The following is a 25,595-nucleotide window of genomic DNA, read 5'->3' on the forward strand; positions in this document are numbered from 1 at the left end:
TGTAAAATATGGGAAATCTGGGATCTACCCGACAATATTTTCGCGTGGGTGTCGTAGCGACACGACATAGCCAAATGCATATTAATCTGGGGGTCGTTGAATTGGACATAGTCATACTATCTGATGATGAGGACCTAACGGTAACAAATAGTGGCCGCACTGGCTGGTAGGCCTACAACCCCGGTTGAAACCATTGCTACTAGGCTATATGAGAGTCAGCAAACCGTTAACATTTGGGTACCTTATATTTGAACCGGTCCAGTTGGATAAATGTGTACAATATCAGAGTTAAATTAACACGAGTAGAGCAACTTGTTAATTGTTCGGTCCGCAGTACAATTTAAAAACGACTCCCATGTCCCATTATTACAATTCACCGTGTAATTGTATGCATTTAGAAACGGACGGTTTTCAAAATTTCATTTATCAATTATACATTTCAAATGGCCGAAAAATACACGGACCAGTATCCACAGGCACAGTGCAAGTGCAAACTTACTAACTCAAAATAATCAATCCTAAACAAACGACATCGAAAGAAAACAATGCTACACATTAACCATTTCAAATCAGGGCCTAAACAAACCGACCGTCTGTCTAAACTGGGAGGCATACTATCATCCGACAGAGCATTAGGTGCCCTGCGGGTCGGGAGAGGGTTGCGGTTAGGTTTAGGTGTCTGCCCCGGGGGAGGTTAGGGTTAGGCAGAGGTGAGGGAGGAGGTAGGTTGTCGTTCGGACCAATGCTCCGTCGGATGAAAGTACTGCACTCGTCTAAAATACCCGTTCTCTAAAAAAAATTACATTATTACAAGTTTACAGTACCGGTACATATATTATTAAATGTTAACATACCATCTCCATGTCCTCAGGTAACGTTGTACGTTGATACTAGTTGATTCTACGTTGTGAAGTCGAAGTTGAAGAAGTTAACTGTCTCTTTGTGGTTGTGTCAGAAGAAAGTCTCAACAAACGTCCGATCAGTTAGAAGGTCAGTCAGTGAGTGAAGAGATTCAAGAGAATCAATGAAGACAGTTTGATATTACATTAACGTCATATCAGACACCTGCCGTTGGTTGGCTCTTTTGAATATGAACTCGCGTTTCCATTCGATAAGCGGGGCTCTCGACGCTCGACCCCGCTCTGATTGGTCAGTCAAATTCAGAAACCGACATTTCGCGAGAACGTACGAGACCGGACGAGAGGGAGAACAGACGTACAAGCTCACAGTGCGTCACACCTGCAGCCCGTTGTGAGTTTGCAGATCTGCGGTTGTCGTAGCAGGCTAGGCTACCGCTAGCTAATATTGTATTCATTCATAGGAGACCCTTTCCAAGGGTGCGCTCGTTTTACCGTATAGTTTTGACCCGCCGGCTACTACTAGGGGGCTATGACGTTTGTTTTTTTAAATGCGACACACTATTATTTACTGTTCAACTGATGGCAGACCGTCACACACAACAGCTGAGACGACTGAACCGAACTTAGAGAAGATAATAATTATCTTCAATTCAAATGTAGCAAAAATCTACAATCTATAAGCTCAATGGGCTATTTTTGCTATGACAGTAATATGCAACGTGGCCCTCTGGAGGGAGTGCAGAAATATATAGTGGCCCTCTCCATCTTCGAAGTTTCCCACCCCTGATCTAAATATGTTTATAATTTAAGTTTCTGGAAATTATAATATATTATAAAAAATATTATTTTAATGTCAATACAGCAATGAATTGATGTTTGTGATATGAAAATATTTTTAAAAGCACATACTTTTGAATACTCCAGTACCTTAATTCAGTTCAAAATTGATTGGGCAACTTTCACTTATACAATTTACAATTTAGGCATTTAGCAGACGCTCTTAATCCAGAGCGACTTACATTAAGCAAGAACAAAAGCATGGGAATACATCACATAAAAGCATTTATCATGAAACATGCGTAAGCTAAGAAAGTAACAGTGGAATATCTATATAATGAAACTATACATATATACTACTATGCTATACATATGTACTATGGCGTGCTATGACTATATACAATGCAATTATAGTGCTGTCTACATAACATGCTATAAGTCTATCTAAGTCTACGGAAGTGCTATCTAAGGGGGTAGGGTAAGTGCTATGGGCCATGATGGAGTCTGAAAAGGTGGGTTTTCAGACTACGGCGGAAGATTGGGAGTGATGCTGCAGTTCTGACTGCAATGGGAAGTGCATTCCACAGTTTTGGAGCCAGAAGGGAGAAGAGTCTGGGACGTGTGGAGCGTTGTCCCGTCGTTTTTAGTGAGGGAGGGTACTTCCAGCTTCCCTGCGTTGGCTGATCTGAGTGCGTGGGAGGGTTGAGTAATATTTGATCTTTGAGTATCTATTCTATCCTGTACTTTTTTCAACACAGCTTGGACTTGCTTTTGGGCCCCAAAATAAGCTATAATTGTAAAGTAGCAATGATTCAAAGAGAACATTTTGGTTCTTGTCTATCCAATACTGAGCTAGATGGTTAAAACAGAGCCATCAGACAAAAACACTACAAATGAAGTCTGAAAAAACCCAACATTTTAATTGTATACTACAAAATGCACAAATATACAAAACAAATCTTTAATGTCTCAGATACTAGCTAATTTCAGTGAAGAAAACTCTTCACCAGAATACACAGTAGCAAAATTTACGTCAAATCATACAAAAAAAGAATGTTGGCTGATAACAAAAATTGCAAATATATACAGTAAAATAACCAACGCAGCCATAAAAAAAAGTTGCAAAATGACTCAGCACTGTGTATAGCTAGCAAGCAAACTTTGGTCCCTGTGCGTGTGCAAGTTCAAGTACTTAACCCATTTTGGGCGGGAACCCATTTTGGTGTTAGCATCATGTCGTGCTTTAGCTATTGAAAAATAGCAGATCTATAAGCTCATACGAGCTTGTAGGTCTGCTATTTTTGAAAAATCGAAGAGCAACTGACGTAGAAGACATTTTTAGAATCTGATCTCAGGTCAGAATGAAAACTGTCAGAGAAATACTAAGAAACATCAGTGATGATGGTGCGGGCAGACGTATGGTCCGTTATCTGGGAGTGGAGTGGTGTAGTCAGACGTCCAGTCTCTGAGGAACAGCTCCTCCGCTTGGCTACGCAGCGTGACCTGGCCTGGCGCGACCTCTGACCCCGTCTGGTTCACCACCAGCCCCACCCCCGCTGTGTGGGTGAAATAATCCTCAGACCAGTTGGACGTTCCTGTTTTGATGAGACAAGAAACAACCGCAACCTGGTTAATGTTTGGTAGATGAACACAAGTTTATAAAGTAGTTTATCGCATACGCAACCTTTATTTGGCCTGGGTGAAAGGACAAAGAAATTGACAGGCTGCATCAGCCCTAGAGCCCTGTAGCAGTGTTGTTTTCGTCAGGCATGACGATAATGTAAATGACGACGTCAACGGCCCATTTTTCAGGACGAATACCTGACGTTGACGGAATAAACACAAAATATTCAGGACGAGACTGACGCGCGCACACACACACACACACACACACACAGGAGCTAAACAGCTTTCTTGGTTGACTAGACGAGACAAGACTAGACGAACATTTTAGTGCTTTGACTAACAAAGTTTCAGAATGCATGGAAATGTTCCGCCAATTGTGCGTGCAAAAATATCAGAAATGCTGAATCCTGTGACTGTGTGTGTGCATGCACGCACGCACTCACGCACACATCCTCCCTCGGTTACTTTACTCTATCACACGCAACGCAGCACACACACACACACACACACACACACACACACACACCTTCCCTCGGTTACTTTACTCTATCACACACACACACAGTCCCACACGTATCAGTTGCAAGCTTTGCATGTTGCGTTCGCATTGCCTACCTGACGTTGTAATGTGCAGCTCTCCACTCGTAGTAATTTCCTCAGAAAAGTGACAAGTCCTAAACAAATTCTCCATGACTGTAGATAGGAACTCTAATTAAATCCTTATGCAGAGATTAAATGTTAATTATATTGTAAACTAAACCTTTTCTTTCTTTGACAAACATTCTAAGCCCTGGCCCCTCCCCTCCCTGCACCAATCACTCCCAGGCATTGACCATATGAATATGGAGGGCGTAACGAAGCCCTTTTTTCGATTTCACACATTAATGATTATTAATTAATTTATTAGTCAATTACAAACGCACCCGGGCGCAGTACCTTCCACGGCCACAAGAGGGGGGCAAATATCTCACAACGGGTAAGGGCTATCATACTATAATTAACCGAATGTCTGTCGTGTGTGTGTGTGTGTCTGTCAGAAACAGTGCCGTAACTCCTTACTGCCTGCACCAATCACTCCCACTTTTCACACAGGCATTGACCATATGCATATGGAGGGCGTAACGAAGCCCATTTTTCGATTTGACACATTAATGATTATTAATTAATTTATTAGTCAATTACAAACGCACCCAGGCCCAGTACCCTTCACAGCCACAAGGGGGGGGGGCAAATATCTCACAACGGGTAAGGACTAGTATATATAATTTAAGATATGATTGTAATACGGACGGTAAAAAAATAAATACATCTTTTATTTTTGTCGACTAAACTGACTAAAACCCTTTCGAGTTTGTCAACTAAAACTAGACTAAAACTATCAAGGATTGAAATGACTAAAATGTGACTAAAACTAATGAGCATTTCGTCAAAAAGACTAAGACTGGCTAAAACATGCCTGCCAAAAACAACACTGCCCTGTAGTTGACTGATTAGTGCAAGTAAAGCACCATGTACCACCATGTTTAATCGTGTATATAAATTGCTATCCATTTAGAACTGATTAACCAAACATTTTAAATATAAATGAAAGCACTTAAGCCGTCTAGACCAGGGGTCGTGAATGTTTTTCAGGCCAAGCCAAGGAGTCAAGGACCCAACGCGCAACTACATTGTATAAAATTGTGTCGCACTCGCAGATTAAACTTTTCCATAGATGGCGTCATACTCAGACTTGTTTGACAGCACTGCCATCAATGTTGTGAAAATTAACGTTTAAAATTTTTGTCTACACATTACACTAAGATTTGGCCCCCTGTAGTAACCCTGAGGACCCCCTAGGGGTCCCAGACCCCCTGTTGAAGACCCCTGCTCTAGACTGGACCAGAGTTGTCTCTGTACTTCTCACTGCTTTCCCTCCCCCATCTACATCAAATCTCTTAGCCAAAATGTGATGCATTGTGAGCTTGTAGATGAAGAGCTTTAAAAGATCCCCTTTCTTTTTTTTGAAAACAATTTGGAGATTAAAAATAAACCAGTTTCAACAAAGCCAAAAACAGATTATGAACAGTATAGTGTGTGTGTGTGTGTGTGTGTGTGTGTACTGTGTAGTCATATTTTACCTATATAGAGGACTCTGTCGGTGACCATGTACTTAGCATGGTTGACTCGAGCAAACGGGATCTTACTCTGCTCTGCTGTTGATGGCACCACAAACACTCTCTGGAAAAAACAAAGAAACAACAGATTAAAGTTAACACAGATCTACAACACAAAGCATCGCATTACAACGCACTGTGGTTTGTATTATGGCTTGGATAAAAACCAGAATTAGTGTTCCCCCTTGAGTGAATCCTGTCTGGATACTTCCTTTGCTTCCATTACCAATTCATTCCAGACAAAAATTGCATATTTTCAGCTGGAAAAGGGGTACAGTAAATTATCCCCTCATCAGCTTTCTCTCTCAATTACGATAATGTATACTTGCTCGCAATCTTGTAGACCTGCCATTTTAGTCACAACACACTGCCATATGACGGAGTAAAGATTATTCAACAGATTGAGCGACAGATATAGACAAGATAATCCAACATACTATGTTGATGTCGCATCTCAGTGGGGGTCGGTGGAGGACTAGCAGAGACTGGAGAAAGATGAACATCGATTCTGAAGAATGCTGCCAGCAGCTCACCATCAACCGGACCTCCACACCTCTGGTGCAGGCTGCCGACCGCAGGGCTGAGTCTATAGCAGGCCAGAACCTGGCGGCACAAATAAAATAAACCATCAATACATGTCATTGTCTTCTCACAGCTTTGGCCATATTCTGTATAATATACAGATCCTTCTAAAAGAAATGGAATAGCATGGAGATTTTCTTGGTGAAACTTTAATATATTCTGGATTCAGCATAAAGTGATATAATATATAGAATATTTAAAGCCCTTTGTTTTAATCTTGATGATTATGCCAACAGAAAATTACATGTTACCACAAAAAAGAGATTTATAATAGAGAAATGTCGACCATCTGAAAAGGTTAGTTAGTTAGTTTATGTCCTCAATACTTGGTCTGGACTACTTTTGAACACATTTAATCAATGGAGCGTGGCATGGAGGTGATCAGGCTGTGGCACTGTTGAGGTTGGTTTTGATTGCAGCCGTAAGCTAATCTTATTGTTGAGTCTAGTGTCTAACACCGTCCTCTTGACAATACAACATACTGTAGATTCTCTGTGGGGTTCAGGTCAAGCCAGTTGGCTGGTTAGTTAAGCACAGTAAGAGTTGGTCAGTAGTATTTTTGGCAGTGTGGGCTGCAGTTGCCAAGCCCTGCTGGAAAAGGAAATCAGCATCTCATAAAGCTTGTCAACATACGGAAGCACCCAAGTTCCCAGATATTATTTTTTAGAAGAGGATGTACACAAACCATTTTCTTTCACAATAAATTGTTCTCCATTTTGGATTGATTTCTTTTCACCTTTTCACTAGAAACCTGTGGCCTGTAGAATGATGTTACCATAGGTGTCTCAGACAAAGTCTTGTGAGAATTCTATAACGAGATGAAATGTTTTTGGAATCACCACTAGATGGCGCATCACTCCAAGATGGCGGCAGTGCTGTCTGAATTAACGTTAATGCAAGGCCAAAAGCATGCACAGTAATGCTTGCATGTACATACATGCGCACAGCACACATTCACCCTGACATTCTGAATGAATATGTTAATTTCCGCTTTGATCCACTCAGAAATATGATAAATAAATGAGTAAATCATTATAGTAGTATGCTTAGTTATAATACCTTTTCACTGTTCAACACAGACCAGTCCTGTAGAAGCATTAAATATATGATAGTAGAATAGGATAAAAAAAACTGTTTGTTTGTACAGCATGACTTTTTACCCTGACATTCTGAATGAATATGTTAATTTCCGCTTTGATCCACTCAGAAATATGATAAATAAATGAGTAAATCATTATAGTAGTATGCTTAGTTATAATACCTTTTCACTGTTCAACACAGACCAGTCCTGTAGAAGCATTAAATATATGATAGTAGAATAGGATAAAAAAAACCTGTTTGTTTGTACAGCATGACTTTTTTATGTTTTTTAAAGCAACCGGAAGTTGCATCATCACACCAAAATGGTGGAGGCACTGGGCGCTTGTTGTTACCATGGGTCTTAATGCCTCCCAAAACCGGGAGGCATAATTTTCCCTTAATACCACACGCTACCTTGTCTTACAGTATGTCTCTCTAGAAGCGTTAATATTACAAACGAGGTGCTTGCTGAAGTCAGAAATGACCACAGAACATCGGCGTTATCAAAACCAGTCTAGGATCGCTGAAGAAGGCCAAAGAAAAGAAGGATTTTTATAAAAATGGTTTGATATCAATAAAAAGGACCTAAAGCCTATGTCTATGACTTGGCCACCTGAACTGGTGCATATTTTGTGAACTTCATGGACACAAAATTGTGGGTGTAGAGTGCCAAAGAGCATTCAGCCACCACATGAATCTAATTACCCCGACCTGCACAAAGTTATTTATAGATGGAGTATAGCTGTGATTCAACAAGTAACATGGGCAACATCTAATTACAATATACTCCATCACATGACGTTGTTGCTTGCCAAAAACAACTGATCTAAAACCTATCAACATGCGATGGATATGGCTGAGATACCAAGAACTGTTGCTATGCTGAGGCTTTTTCTTTAAAGATTACTGATATACTGCTGAACTAATGGCCCCTACAGACTGTAGAAGTTTTAACTCCTACAGTCTGGGATGTTCTGTGTCTGCTGTCTGCCTGCATGAAAGGATCATCATGCAGTTGCGCGCTCCAGTGAAATTGCACGGCTGAGAAAGATTAGTTAATTTGTGTCGGATAAGGACTTATGGGTGGGTTTTCCGCTAGATATTAAGGACTGTTTAGGGTGTGTTTTAGCACCGGGGATTTCGCTTGGAAGGCTCTATGGAAACACACTTCCGATGTGGTTTATCAACATTATTATAGTGAAATGCGTAACAGCAACATTGGGCTAATATAGCTGCCAATACGTACGACACAGGGATTTAGATTTACCCAAGGAATAAAGGTTATAGTATCATCTGGTCTGATCATCTATCGATAGTCGACAGACAGACAGTGTCTGTGAGCAGTGAGCACGGCTGTCCTGTGCTCTCATTGGCTGTAATACAGGCCTTCTCGGGATGCGGTCGCAACCCAGTTCATACTGTATGATGTCCAGTCGGCGAGAGAGCCAAATATTAAACCTGCTACACACAGTTAACATGCCAGTGGCCTTGTTGTTCACCACAGGGAAAAAGGAAAACTTCCATGAGCACCCCTCCCCTCTTCTCTCTGTAGGCTACTTTCTGTCGACTATACTCTCTCAATCTTCCCCTCTTTCTCTCTCTCTCTCCCGGTTTCCATTATGCCTTTTGTTCTGCTTTTGTCTTTCTCTCGATGTCTCTGCCTGTTTCTCTAACTTCTTATCTCCTTCCCCTCAGGCATTATTTTGTGCTCCATTTCAGTTGCGCCCTCGCTCTTTCAGTTTCACTTGTTCATAACCGAACAACCACATTCCCAAGGGCACTGACAGGGTTATAAGGTGGGGCTCATTGGGAGATATCATTCAGATCTTTAATTGTGACGGTTCACAGCGTTTCTCTTTGCCTTTCTCGTATCCCTCATGTATTTTTCCTGCATCACCCGATAGCACGCTTTCTGCCTCCGTTTAAAAACTCAAATGAGAACGTTGTTCTTGCGTCGGATCAGGAGTTTTGTCGGCGAGCCCCAAAATTAGCATAATCGCAAATATCGTGCAGTGTGTTAAACACAACTAGACCGGTGCCCGGCTGTAGAGCACCAAGTCGGTAGCGATGGAAGTTGGAGATCCATGCCCCACCCGCCTATGCAATACCCGTTGTACCCGTGTCAGAGTAGCCGTTCCACCCATTTGTCTGTTATGCCCATATATGGAGATTTCCTTTATTCCTATATATGGAGTTCTGTGTCAGGCATGCTCAAATATGGAGGGTTGTAATGTCAGAACAGGCCAGCTTAAAGGACAACTTTAGTTTTTTTCAACCAAGGTTCATGTTTTAGGTTGTTATTAGAGAAACTAAAAGGTGAGTGTTAATTTTCTTTCATTTGCTGCTTTCTTTCGTTTTAGGGATTTTAGCTCTTTTTGACAGGGGGCGGGGGCATTCGAGCATGGGGCTAAATATGTATTTTTTTACCAAATTTGATGGTGATTTATTTATTTATTATTCACTATAGTCCTAATAAACCCCAGGAAATTACATCTGGCCACAGAAGATCACAGGATCTACTGAATGTGAAGGTAGCCTACTGGGGGAAGGCTTACAGTATACTGTGTGTATAGGCTCAATATGTCAGTTTGTCACATTCAGTAGATCCTGTGATCTTTTGTGGCCAGATGTAATTTCTTGGGTTTATTAGAACTATAGTAAATAATAAAATAATAAATCGCCATAATATTTTGTAAAAAAATACATATTTTGCCCCATGCTCGAATGCCCCCGCCCCCCTGTCAAAAACTGCTAAAATCCCCAAAACGAAAGAAAGCAGCAAATGAAAGAAAATTAACACTCACCTTTTAGTTTCTCTAATAACAACCTAAAACATGAACCTTGGTTGAAAAAAACTAAAGTTGTCCTTTAAGGAGCCTGGCCAGGGGCCCTGTCCAGAGCCCGGGTAGAGGCCCTTCGTGGCGGTTCTGGACCGACTCGACACAGGGCACTGCACTCCCTGTGGGGGTGTGGAACACAATTTGAAGTCGGCGGGACGAATGGTTCTCGAGTTTGGTGGATTACAGGCATACGTACACTCAGACATGGTGCATTTATATATAAGATGATAACATAACTTGTGAGTGGAGTGCAGCCTCTGACCTGAGCGGCTCTGTGTACTGAGATAAAGGCAGGTAATCCATCACAGAGATGTAGACGGATTTCCGAGCGTCTGAGATCACAGACAAGATGGAGGCCAGATCGTCTGTTCGACCACGGGCAGAGATCTGGGGTGGCGCACTCTGATGGGCAGACAAACAGAAAAGGTCAATTGTTAAGACAAGCAGGTACGCAGATATGAGGACCACATTGGGTCCTGGTCCATGCTGTGCTGTCGGTGGATTGTTTAAATACACTGAGGCTGACGGTCTGCATCTTTGTCAGTATTATATTCTATACCACTGAACTCACAGACAGGTAGACACGAGCAGGCACTCCATTGAGCTTCAGATGCAGGGGATGCAGGGCGCTGGACAGGGCAGAAAAACGAGCAGGCCAGTAAGGTGGTAGGGAAGCATTTTTCTCAGCACCGATGTTCCAGTACACCCCGAATATACGTGAGGCGTCCTGTGCCAAGCAGCTGCAGTCCTCCACTGAGACTCCAACCTCCTTTACCTGGGATCAAAACAAAAGGAGTGAGATCTTTAACAGAATTTATATTATGATGGAACAGAATGTCTGTAGCATGCTCTTATTCAATGTAAATTATAGTGGTGGGCATAAATTAATTTTTTAAATCTTCATTCATCTCACTTAATCTCGCTTAATCTCGATTAAAATGGCTCATTTGAACTCTGCAGAAGGCATTCAAAATACGTGCGCTACCTAAATAATGACCAGAAGTAAGTCCTTGTGAACAGGTTTAGACCAGGAGCCCTATTAATACCTTATATTTCATATTGTGAGTTTGTAGAACTGTTCACTTCAGTGTTGCCAAGTCATTATAAGCTACTTTGGACTTCTCTATCTGTAAAGTTTCTTTAAAATATTGGTGGTCCTTGACATGAAAATGCTTGAGAACCACTACTCTAAAACAACATTGGACAATGATGTTTGACAGTCAGCACTATAGTTGCTTATTTTAGACTTATTTTCTGACTTTTTCAGATTTTCTGACTTGATCTGGCCTGTTAACATTTTCATAGACCCGGTTGCTTGATGGTGGTTTAGCTTAGCACACAACAGCTAACATGATGCAGCAGGCTGCTGCTGCTCCTGGATATGGATATGGACTTATGGCTTCCTTTTCTAGTAAGAAGAACTTTTTGTTGGCGTTGCTGTTTACCGTCCCTCCCTCTCACAGACTACACAGGGAGTCAGGGACGAGTGCACTGTCTCCGTGCAGTCTCCGTGCTCCGCCTCCTTTCTACAGGGCGTGTTCGGAAATACCACACCGGAGAGCACTCGCCTATTAGTTTGCATTGCACAGTGGGCTCAGTGCGCCGTTTACGAACGCGCCCACAGTCACACACACGCACACACGTGCGCGCACACACACGGACGGCCCGCCTCCTGCCCGCTGCAGACCCAGCTCCCAATTTTGAGCGATCTTTTTTTTTATCGTGCGATAAGAGTCTCACGTTAACGCAGCACGTTAACGCCGATAACGGCCCAGCAGTAGTAAATTACTACACCGTGTCTACTACACCAAGGCCAGGTTGTCTAGAATTTATAATGCGTCTCCTGAGCGTGATAGATGTCGGCAAACTCCTGCAGACCTCCATATGTTCTGGCTCTGCCCTTCTCTACACAAATATTGGACAGATATCTTTTAATTACTTATCAGCGATAGTCAGGCAAAGAGTGGAGCCCACACCTTTGGGGGCTCTGTTTGGTGTTTTCCCCTCGGTACCGTCACTCTCTAAACCAGAGAGGGATGTTTTGGCTTGTATCATCTGGAAATCACCCACTTCCCCTTCTCGCACTCACTGGATTAGGGACACCCTGTACTGTGTAAAACTGGAGAAGATTAGACTCTCATTAAATGGTTCTTCTGATAGGTTTGGGAGGATATGGGGTCCATTCTTTCAGAAATTGAATCAGGCTCTGCTTGAGGATGTGTGAGGTCTGCTGGACTTTTGATTTGAAAGTTTACTGTGGTTGGAGTGCTGTGATGTAACGCGGATTATGGATGTATCGTGTACTTGTAATTGTTTGTCAGAAGTCTTGTACTGTTTTGTCTCTGCTTTTGTCTGCCTTTTATTTTTCAACTCTTATTGATCCTGTACTTTTGTTTTCTGTTCTTTTTTCTTTGGGGTGAAAATTCAATGTGTTTATTCTTTTACATTACACTTGTGGGGTTTATTAAGAGAAGCTGTTAATGGCACCATTTTTTGTTTTTCAAATCCAGTATTGAATGCTTCTGTTAAAAAAACAACAAAGTTAAAAATAAAAATAAAATGTTAATACATGCAGGGGCAGTCTTTTGAACAAAAGTTACATTGGTTCAGCTCTCCACCTCCAGAAATAATTTAAAAAATACTGAGGTCATGAGTTCCCATATACAGTATACAAAGAAACGTCTTCTAACATGGTTATCAGCTGGATACGAAGTTAACGCTTGTGCAGGTTCGTAACTGATCTCATTTTAATGGAATTGAAAAGAACATGAAACTGTTCTTAATTCTCAGGACGTCTGGAGACGTCTTGGGCACAAATTGGGATAAGTTACATTATTAATATAAACATCAGCAGTAGGCAGATGAGCTTTTAGTCTTTCACCAATTTGGTCCCAAACAGCACATCTTAAAATATTGGCATGGGATTTTACATGAAAACTATAGGGGTTTTCTCTTCAGCTATGCACACAGGTTTAGGTCTCTTTTAGACTCTCGTACAAATTCATGGAAGATATAGCCAAAAAGAAAGTCTTCAGCTCTTTAGAAATTGTTATGATGGCACTCTGAGTTCTACTGGTAGCTATGGGCAGAAGACCAAATCCCACCAGAGGCCTCTCTCCTGTCCTGTGTCTTCGCTACACTATCATGGCGATGCCACACTGGCAATGCCAGTCTGTGTAGAGTTCTGACAGTACCTGGCTGAGGGAACGCCAGTCCATGTTGGCGCTGCCCAGGTACATGTGTTTCTGATCCACCACCCACAGTTTGGTGTGGACGATTCCTCCTGTTAGTGACCCTAGATCCACCTCCCTCACATCAGCACCTGAGACAGAGAATAAGAACAAAAGCATTGTTTTCTGGCCCAGGCGGTGGCGTAACCGTCTGGGCACCCGACTGGTAATCCAGTCGCAGTGTGCCGCGGGTTCGACTCCCGAGCCCGACACGGCCTTTACTGCATGTCATCCCCCATCTCTCTCCCGTTTCCTGTCAGCCTACTGTCTGTCCCTTCAAAAAACCAATAAAAGGCGTAAGCCGCAAAAAAATATCAAAAAAAAGAAGGAAAAAAAAGCATTGTTTTCTGAAAGTAAAACATGCTATCCGTGTACACCTGATTGTTGCAGATAGAAAGAGTAAAATGAACATTGAACAGAGACTCAACACTGAGCTTGCATATACAATTTATGTATAGGCCTTTGTCAGAATGATAAGCCATCAGAATATATAAATAAATTGGTTTGTATGGAAGTTGCAGTGTTGCATTTAGTATCTCCACTCCCAAAACATTATAATTAGATTTAAATTAGTAGATAAATAGAACTACATTATACCTGTTCCAGCCAGCTGTTGTGTGTCCTGAGGTGAGGTCTGAGGCGAATTCACAGCGATCTGAAGATTCACGCCTCTGTTCTCCAGATGCATCAGCTTCTCAAACACCTCTCTCCCCTGGAGAAAAACAAATAAACTGTTCACATAAAGATATTTTAACTCGATAGGCTGTCATAATACTAACAGGAACCTTCACTTCAGTAGGATTTAAAAAGGGAGTCTAAAAAGTACTTTTATTCAATCAAATAGAGATATGTGATATTTTAAATTAAGGGCATATTTAGAATAATGAAAATGTTTAATTTCTCTATTAGAAATGGGCAGCTCGAAATGTTATCGTCAAATGGTTCAACCACTACTCAACTGCTTTTTTTGGGTGGAAGGGGATCTTGATTTGTATAAGCTTGGCTTGACCATACTAAATGGGCATAGAGCCCCGCTCTCCGATGGACGCCGCGCATGGGACCGGACCTCGGTCTTATTCAAAAAAATATTTGTGGACCTTCATCATTTCTAGTTGAGGACCCCTGGAATATATAATACCCGTCCATACCCGGGGATATGCACACTCAAAAAGGATTTGCCCGGACAGCTGCCGTTGCTGTCTGAGCACCTAGGCTGGTAATCCAGCATGTCGTGGGTTCGAATCCCGATCCAGACGACCTTTTCTGCTACCTTTGCCCAACCACCCGCCCCATCTCTCTCCCCATGTAAATCTACAGTAGACTGTGGTCACACATACACGGCTGTGGAACTCCAGAGAACACACACACACACGATGCAGGAAGTTCTGCGGACCCCGGCGGTCTACTCCGTTGCGCGCTGCTCCATTGTATCAGTGAGTAAACACGCCAATGCAGTTAGCACCAAGAGCTAACATACTCTGGGGACCGCGTGGCCGCACATGCCACGTAATACAGGAATACATAGATACGAATTAGGGATGCTCCAATCAGGTCAGTACCGATCCCGATCACAGATTGTTTTTCTCATGATGGGCCGATACCAATACCAATCTTGTGTGTACGGGGATTTTCTTTATATTTCAAAATTTCTATTACTGTATGTGAAAAGTAAAACCCACGTCAAAACTGTCCGTGTGTGTGTGGGGAGGAAGGGGAGAATGTTTAGGCCTGTCACAAAGATGCAAAATTATATTATACTATATATCTGACTTTTATACCATTTAAATATTATAAAAGATCGGTTTCTCCAGATGGGGTGGATGGCCGATCACAGATAGGATAAATTGCTGATCACCGATCAAGTCATTTGGCCGATCGCCGATCGGTGGCCGCATCTCTAACACGTATGCGGTTTCTACTAGTAAATTCAGGTTCCCAGGATAACAATCATTTATTAATTGATGATTGTTTGATACCTTTGTTTATTGGGCGGGAACCCCTTTTGGTGTTTAAACATTACGTTATAATTTAGCTATTGAAAAATAGCAGATCTACAAGCTCATAGCACGCCACCGATTGGAGCTCTACGAGCTTGTAGGTCTGCTATTTTTGAAAAATCGTTAAAAATGTGGCGCAAATCTTTGAATATATATTCTTTCAAAGTGAATGTTTTTAACTCGGGTCTAAATGGGTTAACTAAATTCCTTAAAATGTGCTTTCCTAGTCTCTGACAATTAGGCTGTGCTGTGTTGTTGACCTGGGAGTCTGTAGCTTCAGGGAGGCCCTGGTCGCTGCTTCTGAGGGTGAAGTAGAAAGCGGCGATGTCAACAGACCGGTTGGCTTGTTCCAACAGACTGAGCCAACCAGAGGTCACACTGGGCAGGGCCGGAGGTGGCGAGGACGGGTACAAACCTATAGGCATACTCTCTAACAGACGCACTCTGGAGAGGACACACACACACACACAGTTTATACATGTGAAAATACCAGTATGACACCCTGAGGGCGAGAAGAGGTTGCGCTGAAACAACTAGAACGCCCAAATATGTACCTTTTTTTTAAGGGGCTCCTATGCTTTTAGTGTGTGCGTGTGTGTAAACACAAACTTTTTCCTAACACAAACATTAAATGCCATTGATAATGAATGGCCAGTTTTGAGTGTTTGGGTAAACAAACATTGAAGACGTAGGTGAGGACGCAAATTCTAATTGGCCGGAATGAGATGATGTATGATGATGTACAATGATAAGAGCACCCCTCACTTCACAAAAGTGTGATTCCCCCCCCCCCTTTTTTATTGTCTTTCGGGCCGGGTAGGCCGTAAAAGGTGTGCTAATTAGTAAGGCCAGGCAGAGCCTCTGGCCAGCCCAGTTAGGCCCCAGGTAGGGCTGTGCTCAAATTTTCGGGTCTGAACTCTAGTTTTTGCTGGATGCTTGCTGGATTGCTGGATGCTGGATGTTTTTGCTGGATGCGCTAATAACTTTGGGGCAGTCCTGTTTGATGAGGTCAGTGTCGTGATCTTCATATATGGAGACAGCCATATTATATATGGAGCTTGTCACAAGGCGGGACGGACTGACTGACAGGTTTTCATAGTAGTCACAATTAATTTCACCAAATAATGAATGTTATCATCATCATCATATCATATCATCATCATCATATCATACTATAATTAACCGAATGTCTGAGTGTGTGTCTGTGTGTGTGTGTCTGTGTGTCAGAAACACTGCCGTAACTCCTTACTGCCTGCACCAATCACTCCCAATCACTTTTCACACAGGCATTGACCATATGAATATGGAGGGCGTAACAACGCCCTTTTTCCGATTTGACACATTAATGATTATTAATTAATGTATTAGTCAATTACAAACGCACCTGGGCGCAGTACCCTTCACGGCACATATCTCACAACGGGTAAGGACTAGTCATAATAATTATCTATTTTAGATCACTGGGGGTATTTGCCATATCCATAGCAGCCGATACTGATAGAATACAAAATATGCAATATGCCAATATATCAGCCTATCACAACAACACATGCATAGGATTTGGACATAATAATGGTTCATGTACAAAAACAACAGGGACATGCGTGGAGACAGTCTCTCACCGGCAGTCCATGCTGCAGGGCTCCTGCACCACACCCAAGCCTTCCAGCCAGTGCAGTTCCAGCTGCGCCAGGAGTTGTTCCACAGACCTGGGCAGACCGTACTGCCACACATGCAGCCCAAGTCCTCCGAGCAGAAGCAGAGTGGTGGGCAAGAGGCAGAACATGGCAAAACTGGAGCATGTTGATTTCTGACAAAATGTATGGGAGGGGGACAGAAAACATGATATGAGACGCTTGTTCACAGATTAACATTGTTTACAGTAATGATACATTAAGAGGCCAACGGTTCCCGAGCCATGTGGGCCCATAGAAAGCAGGAGTCTATCTTCTGTTTCTCCATCAACCATAAGCCCTGATGTACACACCCCTGGACATGGTGCTAGTTTGGCACAGTCCAATCCAACCCTTGATGCTGAGTGCCATACATGAAGGCACATTAGGTATAATTACTTTAGTCTTTGGTAAGGTCATGCATGCTATAATAATAAGTATCTTAATTGGGGTATGGCTGGAGATCTTGAAGGACACTTTCATGCTTCTGACGTGAATTTCATTTAATTGTTGATGGTTATCATGGTTGAACTTGTAGAAAGTCCATAGACAGATGACCGTCTAGCCATTTCAGCAGTGTTCCTACAATTCCCATAACGCATTTCACAGGCAAGCATTGGGCAAGCACCTTGATGGGCATTTGGTCTAAGAAGGCCATCATTACATCCCCCAAATTGATATTGTCACTCTGAACTGGGTATGGTTATTATTTTGAGTAGCAACTATATTTGGGTTGTACAGATGTTACCTCACATCACTTCACTGAAATAAACTTTTCAGCACAACTTCAGCAGCGCTTCTGAGTCACAGAAGACTGCTCAGTTTCTGGGTCAGGGTGCAAATTGAACATTAACCTAATTAACATTAAATGACTAAACAGCGATAATATTGAAAAACAAAGTAGCCACAAGATCTTGATTACTAGATTCACTACCAACCAAACCATGAAACCAGGAAATTGGAATTAGTCACCTAAATGCACCTCACCTCTCAACGCTTTAACCGATTCGTTGCCATAGCCCAACTATTCCCAGTAATCATGGTAAAATAAATGCATGTAAATACAGGCTATGGGATACAGGCCTTTGATTCATGGGCGTGTAACATTCCACATGAGTCAGTTCCATTTCACACCAGTGACTTCATCTGATCGCTACACAGCCATGTGAGGGAGCCCAGAACCAAGACTGACCTGTAAAGGAAACCCTGATTCAATCCTTCTTGGGAATAACCACGCTCTTAAGATTTGGGAGAAAACAAAGCAGGACTTCACTTGACCTCAGCAATGTTCTTCAACAAGCTGAATAAAAAATTAGCCAAAATCAAGTCTCGTTATATAACAAAAGGGGGATTTTGGACTACAAACAATATTTCCCATGTTTTTCATGGAGCTTTCCTCAAGTCAGACTGTAGTAGTTGATGACAGTGCAGAGCGTAAGTGCTAATAACATGCCATTACATAAAATTATCATGTTTCCTTCAACAGCAGGAAGCCATTAACTCAGTAGAACAGCAAAAACTCACCTTTGCGGGGAGCTTTACTTTGGTCTTGGCTGGTGTTGGGATAACTGTTGCAGTAGCAGGGTCATCTGTATCAGGGATCCGCTCTGCAGGAGCCGAGGACAATGTTGGAACATTCTCTGGTTCGCTGTATGATTCATCATGATGCGCTTCCTCTGACTCACTGACTGTCAGAACACCAGACTCAACAGCAGCTGTATCGTCCACACTCTGAATGTCTGACGACGAGTCGTCATCTTCTTCAATATCCAGAATAGGTTTAATCAGCTCCGACTCCCACGGAGGCTCTTCATCTGCGATGGAGGTCACTTGGCCGGCGTCCCCGGCTTCACCCTTAACGTCAACAGGGGTGGTGCACTCTCCGCCAATGACACTTGCATCGACCTCGCTCTCCTGCATCTCACCAACACTAACCTCACTCGAGAGGTGCGGTATTGTGTGGTCCTCCGGGCTCACATTGAGAGATGAGATGAGAGAGATATACACATTGGTTTTTACCTCTGATGTCCGGTGTGCTGGTTCTGCTCTGAGGGCAGGTCTAGCAGTGACAACGACGACATTCTGCTGCTCCGGCTCCTCCACCAGGCTGTACGCTGCGACGCCTACCGGGAGGCTCATGGGCAGCTCTGAGGCAGCTTGCTCTGCACCGCTGACTCTAGGGACTCGCACCGATGGCAGAAGAAGGGCCGTTTCTCGACTGGCACTGGGGACCATAGATTTAGGGACCTCCCCGCTGTCAGGTGTGTGGCTTACTCCATCTCGTTTGGAGAGGAGAGATTCTGGGTTGTGAACAGCAGTGGGACGTTTTTTGGTCAAGGCGCTCAGAGTAGGGATCCGTGAGAGGGGTTGCCTCCCTGTATAGGGATGGAACAAGGATTAGTTTGAATCATTTACATACAGTCAGCATGGGGCCCTTCAAGGCACACATTCAAGCAATACCGGTAATTCAGTCCTGTAGGTTTTGCACCTGACAACAACCAATCTTACTCACCAAGGAGTCTTGAGTGAAGCCTCTAGGCCTGAGTTTACAGTCAGCTACATCTTCAGACTTGACCTAACTTCACTAGCAATCCTTAATTACTTCTTGTTGCCTATTTAAATAGTTGCTAGTTATACATATAATATACATATTCACACATGCTATGTCCATCTAAATAATATACCTTTTCCGGTTTTCTTATCCACAAACTGCACACGGTTTGCTTGTCCACAGTTGCAAAATGTGTTGTTTTTCAACAGATGCTTGGTTTTATGTTTAACTGATATCCTATCCTAGTAGTTACATTACCACAAAAATGATTTATTTGCACTCTTTACTAGACCATTTACATGGTTTCTGGTTTATTTTTTTGTTTAATCAAATGTTTATTTACCGTCGCTTGTTGACCAGGGTTCATGCCCTCTACTCCAATCTTACACTTTGTACGTCACTCTGGATGAGATCACCTGCTAAACGCCAAAACCTAATGAATTGTATTTGCCTTCATAGTAAAGTGTACAGCTATGTACACTTTCTGTCCTGTACAGAGTCTAACGACTCATTGATTAAATAGAGCTTTTGTCTAGAACAAACACTTTCCTGTAAATCAACGTTCTCAACCTACCATACTGGTATACACATTGTAGCTATGTTAAAGTGTAGGGATGCTTTTAGATTTTAGCTTTATGACTATGTTGAAGAACGGCTTCTTGTAGACAAACCTTGGCATTTGATTTTCCTATCATCCTGGTAGGCAAATGGTTACATGTATTTTAATACTAGGTGACGGTATCACCTTGGTGATGAACCATTTGCCTTCTGTTGTCTCACATAACAGACAACAATTATTAATTATTATAGAATCTCTGAATTCTATATAGTCTGGAACAATACCTCCTGGAAGCAAAGATGAAAGCAATCATATGTTCGTCATTTACGTTCAAGAAAATACAATTTTAAATATATTTAACCCAAAAACAACTGCTAAATCATAATCACATTTTTGAGCCGTCAGGTCACACATACACACGCACACGAAACAACTGTTCTTGACTCCTGACAGACACACAACGTAGGTAAATCTAAAATGACACAGATGCCTTCCTGGTTTTAAATGTATAACAACATTTGGGCTTTCCAGTCAGGACCAGTCTTAATGGGTTCAAATATATATTTCCATTTCTGCTAAGCAGATTCGACTAATTTGATTTACAGTAGGACAAATTTAGGCGGGGCATCCGCTTTACCCACGAATCATTTTCTGCGCTTCCGACTGTATGACGGATGCATTATTTGAAAATTATGTGAGTCAACTGTCTGGAGAGACTAGTCCCTCTGTGTCCCATAACTAGGTCTGCTCCATTAGTATGCTGGCTCGTGCCCAGCAGCACATCATGCCTGTTATGTGCTAGGTCTGCACACCCATTTAAAAAGGCTCCAGATATGCCAGATTCCCCGCTCAGTTACTCGGTGAAAGCAGCTCAATCACATGACCGAGGTCAAAGATACATTCATGTTGAGGACACTGACGAAGGAAGGTTGTTTTCCGAAACGAGTGCATTCACTGACACTGTTGCCTGTTGGCCAGCTAAACCCGTTTTATTGTTTCAAACACACGTGTTTATTCTCGCAGACTATTTGCTAACCTGCTCTGCGGCTCATGTCTTCATTGTCATCTGGGTCCCTCCTCTCCATGTCCTCCTCTAGTGGCACACGTTCCAATACAACAGTACATGACCTAACGCTTAGAGCCTGGAGAAAAGATAGCTTTAGTAAACAGTCACTTGTGTACTTAAACAATTATTATTCATTTTAATACACTGTTTAAAATGAATAATAGTCAATAGTCATAGTCATCAAATGATTGTATAATTAATTATTATTCTGTAGGCCTAATCATCAGGAAAAACATTCATATTTTGGAAAAAAGGCTAAATATATAAATTCATGAATACATTTTAGTACACTCAAGACCACAAAGACAGACATTTCACAGCCATATCGCGTTTGCACCACGCTAAATCACAAACATACCGTAATAATGTCATGGGTTTACAGGATATACACAAATTCTCATATTTTGTGCCTTCTTAAACATATTAAGCACAGCAATACACATGTGCACCCACAGTCTACCACATGCAAACATTCACCTCTCATCATATGGGTTTCTTTGGCAGCATCTGTCCAAACACGGGTATTTATTTTATTGTATCTACTTGCTACTATAGTAGCTACTAGAGAGGGCTCCTACCACTGTACTTGACGCCTCATCGACTTCCTCTTCTGGCTGAGAAGGGCTCTCATCTCGGTCCAGCCTATGGTTCTTCTGACTCTGCACAGACTCAGCGTCTGAGTCATCTGACTCCTGTAGGCAGGGAGGATCAATTATTCACATTCTCAGCAGGGGCTGGGCAATATATCGAATTCTTGAACATGACAGAGAACATTTGGTTGGGCAATGTAAACAATGCGATATCAATGATATAGCCTACTGATGTTACATGATCTTAAAAAATAAATATAAATAAAATAAAAAAGTGTATTAAATGCACACAATTAACCCAAAAAATGCGTTAGAAACCCCATGATGGAACGATCACAAATAGAGGGGACGGGCCGCGTGGGTGCCTAGGGAGCAATATCCAAATGCAAAACAAACAAATGCAAAACAAAGTTAACGTCGATAAGAGACAACGCCGCACTACCTAAATTAGGCATTATTGTCCATACCAGCAAAGTGATGGTAACACATCATACAGGTAGGCTATATTAGTAATACATATAAAACACAGATAGGCAGTGTAATGTAATACGTAATGTCTATCTTTCTTACCATGGTGTGATGTCTGAGGTGTGTTAAACCGTTAACTGGAAAGTACGGTAGACTGAACTACACCCATTCACAATCAATTAAAAAACTGAATTATTTTCTGGTAAACAACGTTAAATATAATGGTCGTCTCTAGCATTACATGCGGTTTATTATATCAATTCGTTTACGCAAACTAGTTTTATGCACTGACTTATTTTTCTTCCACGCTGCCTGCGAGCTACGTGGCTGAGAGACGTCAGTGAGGAAGTCCACATCCCATAGCGCAGAGAGACGGTCGCGTGATTGGCAGTAAATTTAGGCATAGAGAAAGACGTTTTTGTGTTTAATATTATATTAAGTAAAATATATAAGAACTCTTCATTGGAATCTCTCATGCAATGCCTGACACGCAAAATATGTACAGTTGTAATAATAATAAAGGCATACATGTAGGATGATGTAGCGTACGTACTTGAACTTGAAGATGGTTGCTTGCCTACTCCTGAACTTAAAATATCTTACGTGTATTATAAACTGCAAAGTGACACCGTCGTGTCTGGGCGGGGGGAGCAGGAGATTATTGTTTCTCAAGTTTATAGAAAGAGACCTTATCACTTATTAGCTTCTCAAAGTAAGCGACCGACATAGCAAAACCTGTTATCTAAAACCCTGTAGAATAGCTGTAACTTTTCGAAGTTGGCTAACGATTTAACTCTAATTAAATTTCCCCTTCAGTCTATTTCCACCTAATCTAATGGATAAACAAACTACTTCTATTGTCTCCTCGCCAACTAGCCAATGACGTCGCGACCGTCCCTCTGGGCTATGGGTTTTCTACCTTTCCGTAGGGTGGTGAGGGGGTGAGGAGGAGGGAGCAGGGAGGCGGAAAAGCTTAGCAAGAATAAAAATAACCCAGCCAGTGAGTATGGAAACGCACCTCCCAGTCCTCATCATGGTCCACATACAACGGTGATGGGGCGATGGTATGGCGGGTGGACCTCCGTCTATCCGTGCTTGATGATGATGATGATGATGATGTTGATGAAGATGGTTGTGGTACAGTCCTGCTTCCTTGTCTCGTAGTCGGCATCCTCGCCCTCATGTAACCGTTACCTGATTTACAAGACACAATTGTTACTTTGTAACTAGTTGATGATTGAATAATTGAACTATTTCATAAAGTTGCGATAACGCAACTCTGTCTGCGGGCAAAATAATGAATAGAAATTATACCGATCGGGTAGGAAACTGTCCTTGGTAGCCGTCGCCAGGCGCGTTTTGTTTTTGAATTTGAATGACTCGTCCTCGAAGCGTGTTTGTCAACTCAAAAGGCATAAACAAAAGATTGAAGAAACCGCGATTTCCTGTCCTCTGCTCATTGATTGGTGGATGGTCCCCTGGGACTCCACCCATCGACGCTATAAAATGACGTTACACCCATTTCAGTGACTTGTTTAAGTATGTCACCCCAGAGGTCGCTGTTTTTTTTCCTTCATTTCGGCAAATTCACTGCGAGAGCGACTAACACTAAATACTAATACTGTCGCCTGTTTCGATGTTATTCCGTGGCTTGAGAAATAATACATATTCCTACTACCCCAATTAATAGCAACCACTCTGATAACAACATGTTAGTTAATCCATGACATTGAGGTATGTCTCCAGTAGGCATTGCCTTCTGCTCAATTCTATAATAATAATTATATTCTACATTTTGTCACTTCACTCATGCACTGTAACTTTGTAACCTACGTCACTACCACTGCAACAAATAAATTGGGGCGCATTATGGGCAATACTACTACTAAATCTATTTGAACGTTTGAATGCATGTTTATGTGGAGGGCAGTGACACGCGGAGATTTGGTCCGTCATATTAGTTCAGCATGCTGTATAATGATTACAATAAAATACTGAGTGTCGAGTGCGATCAAATTACATTAGGCCGCTACAGGTAGGCTGTCTGTGTATAATTAGATTATTTTTTTTACGTGTGTGAATTGTGAAACAGCTAGGCAACAGCATTAATTAGGCTAGCTCGACCCTGACCAACATGTCAGGGTTTTGTGCTAAAACTTTTATCTAAAACTTTTGTCAGGTTTGAATGATTGATTGAAGTATGTAACAGATTGGAGAATTACAGTACATTTCAAGCACAACCCATTACAAAACTGTTAACTGTGGACAACACCATAAAGCATTACACTTGTTTGCAATAGGGTCCACCATGTTCAATTCATCATAACATTTAGAGACGTACAAAAATTCTCAAATTCTCTTCTGTGCTTTACCTGTTCCCAGCATGGAAACTCACAGTTAGGGACTGCTCGCCCCTTTTCCAACTCACCCCTTTTCCAACTCGCCCCTTTTCCAACTCACCCCAAGCGGCGACAATCGGTCGCCCCAACGGTGAAGATCGGTCGCCCCAAAGCCTGGCGAAGTCGCCCCCAAAAGTCCGGATTAGTCGCCCCCAAAAGTCCGGATTAGTCGCCCTCAAAAATCCGGATTAGTCGCCTCAAAAGTCCAGACAAGTCGCCCCGTAAAACTGTTGTATTTTCGATGTAACAGCAGAGAGAGAGATTTTTACCTGTGCTTTTAAACAGAGAGAGAGATTTTTACATGTAGCTGTTATGTCTTAGCCTGGCTAATAAGCCAGACTAATATCACACAACACTGTGGCAATTTAAGTGGTGCAACCACTTCTACATCCAGCATGCAATGTCCGTGTAGCTGTGTAACTGTTTGTGATGAACCTGTAACCTGTGTGAGCACGAGTGGTGTGCATGCGTGAAATTGGAACGACAGAAGTATGTGACATGGCTGCCACCTGCTGGACGCAAACGATACAGAGAAGAAATTGGAACTATACAGAGAAGAAATTGGCATGATACAAATTGGAACGATACAGAGAACCAATAGACGGGAGTTGCACCACTTAATTGGTTCACACTGGTGTGATTTTTTTGCCAACGGCTGATTCGGTCTGGTTTATTAGCCAGGCTAGTTATGTCTCACTGACAGGTGTTTGATTGTGCTGCACTCGTTGCATATTCCTGTGTTGCCTTTGTGATGATTGGGGGGGATTATCTGGGATCGACTACTTCACTTCACTACTTGTTTGCAGCCTTCCAAATTGCTGCCTCAAACAACAACTATAAATGTTGATTATAAATGTTCAAATATGAGAAATAAGGTAAAATAAACATGAAATAAACATGGGGCGAGATATCCGTGCTTTGGGGCGAGATATCCACGCTGTGGGGCGAGATATCCACGCTTTGGGGGCGAGCTACCCACGGCTTGGGGGGAGCCGTCTTCACTTTTCGCGGGGGGGAGTTGGAAAAGGGGCGAGCGGACCTTTTACCAGGAAGTCAGTTAAATGATTCAAAACGGAGTGAATAATATCTGTTTGATTATCAAACAGGGCGATCGGGAGGCAAACGCACTTTCTCTCAACTC

General features: G+C 42.3%; 1 protein-coding gene across 3 annotated transcripts; it reads right to left on the reverse strand.

Annotated features, from left to right (window-relative positions):
* Positions 1-2,546: 2,546 nt before the first annotated feature.
* pld7 (phospholipase D family, member 7) lies at positions 2,547-23,469 on the reverse strand. 3 transcript variants are annotated; one of them, XM_083785992.1, is made up of 14 exons: positions 23,370-23,469; positions 23,074-23,249; positions 21,576-21,689; positions 20,968-21,073; positions 18,346-19,196; positions 16,771-16,958; positions 15,409-15,592; positions 13,749-13,863; positions 13,116-13,243; positions 10,493-10,696; positions 10,184-10,323; positions 5,857-6,022; positions 5,384-5,483; positions 2,547-3,232 (listed from the first exon to the last, which is right to left on the reverse strand). In XM_083785992.1, exons 2-14 carry the CDS (start codon positions 23,236-23,238, stop codon positions 3,030-3,032), a joined length of 2,664 nt encoding a protein of 887 aa, XP_083642118.1. In that variant the 5' UTR covers positions 23,239-23,249; positions 23,370-23,469; the 3' UTR covers positions 2,547-3,029. The 3 variants fall into 3 exon arrangements, with proteins under 3 accessions (XP_083642118.1, XP_083642120.1, XP_083642119.1); XM_083785994.1 differs by lacking the exons at positions 23,074-23,249; positions 23,370-23,469 and adding an exon at positions 22,158-22,377; XM_083785993.1 differs by lacking the exons at positions 23,074-23,249; positions 23,370-23,469 and adding an exon at positions 22,158-22,377 and having other exon boundaries at positions 20,968-21,088.
* Positions 23,470-25,595: the final 2,126 nt, after the last annotated feature.

The sequence above is a fragment of the Protomyctophum parallelum genome (assembly GCF_964188405.1).
Source record: "Protomyctophum parallelum genome assembly, chromosome: 16".
Taxonomy (NCBI): Eukaryota; Metazoa; Chordata; class Actinopteri; order Myctophiformes; family Myctophidae; genus Protomyctophum; species Protomyctophum parallelum.

What these genes read in the sequence shown, in the direction of transcription:
- pld7 (XM_083785992.1), bottom strand. Translation starts at nt 23,238, where the DNA reads ATGAGGGCGAGGATGCCGACTACGAGACAAGGAAGCAGGACTGTACCA. An exon ending in ACCATGATGAGGACTGGGAG is followed by an intron (nt 21,690 to 23,073) that starts GTGCGTTTCCAT and finishes CCCTGCCTACAG; the next exon opens with GAGTCAGATGACTCAGACGC. An exon ending in TGAGATGCGACATCAACATA is followed by an intron (nt 5,484 to 5,856) that starts GTATGTTGGATT and finishes TGTTTTTTCCAG; the next exon opens with AGAGTGTTTGTGGTGCCATC.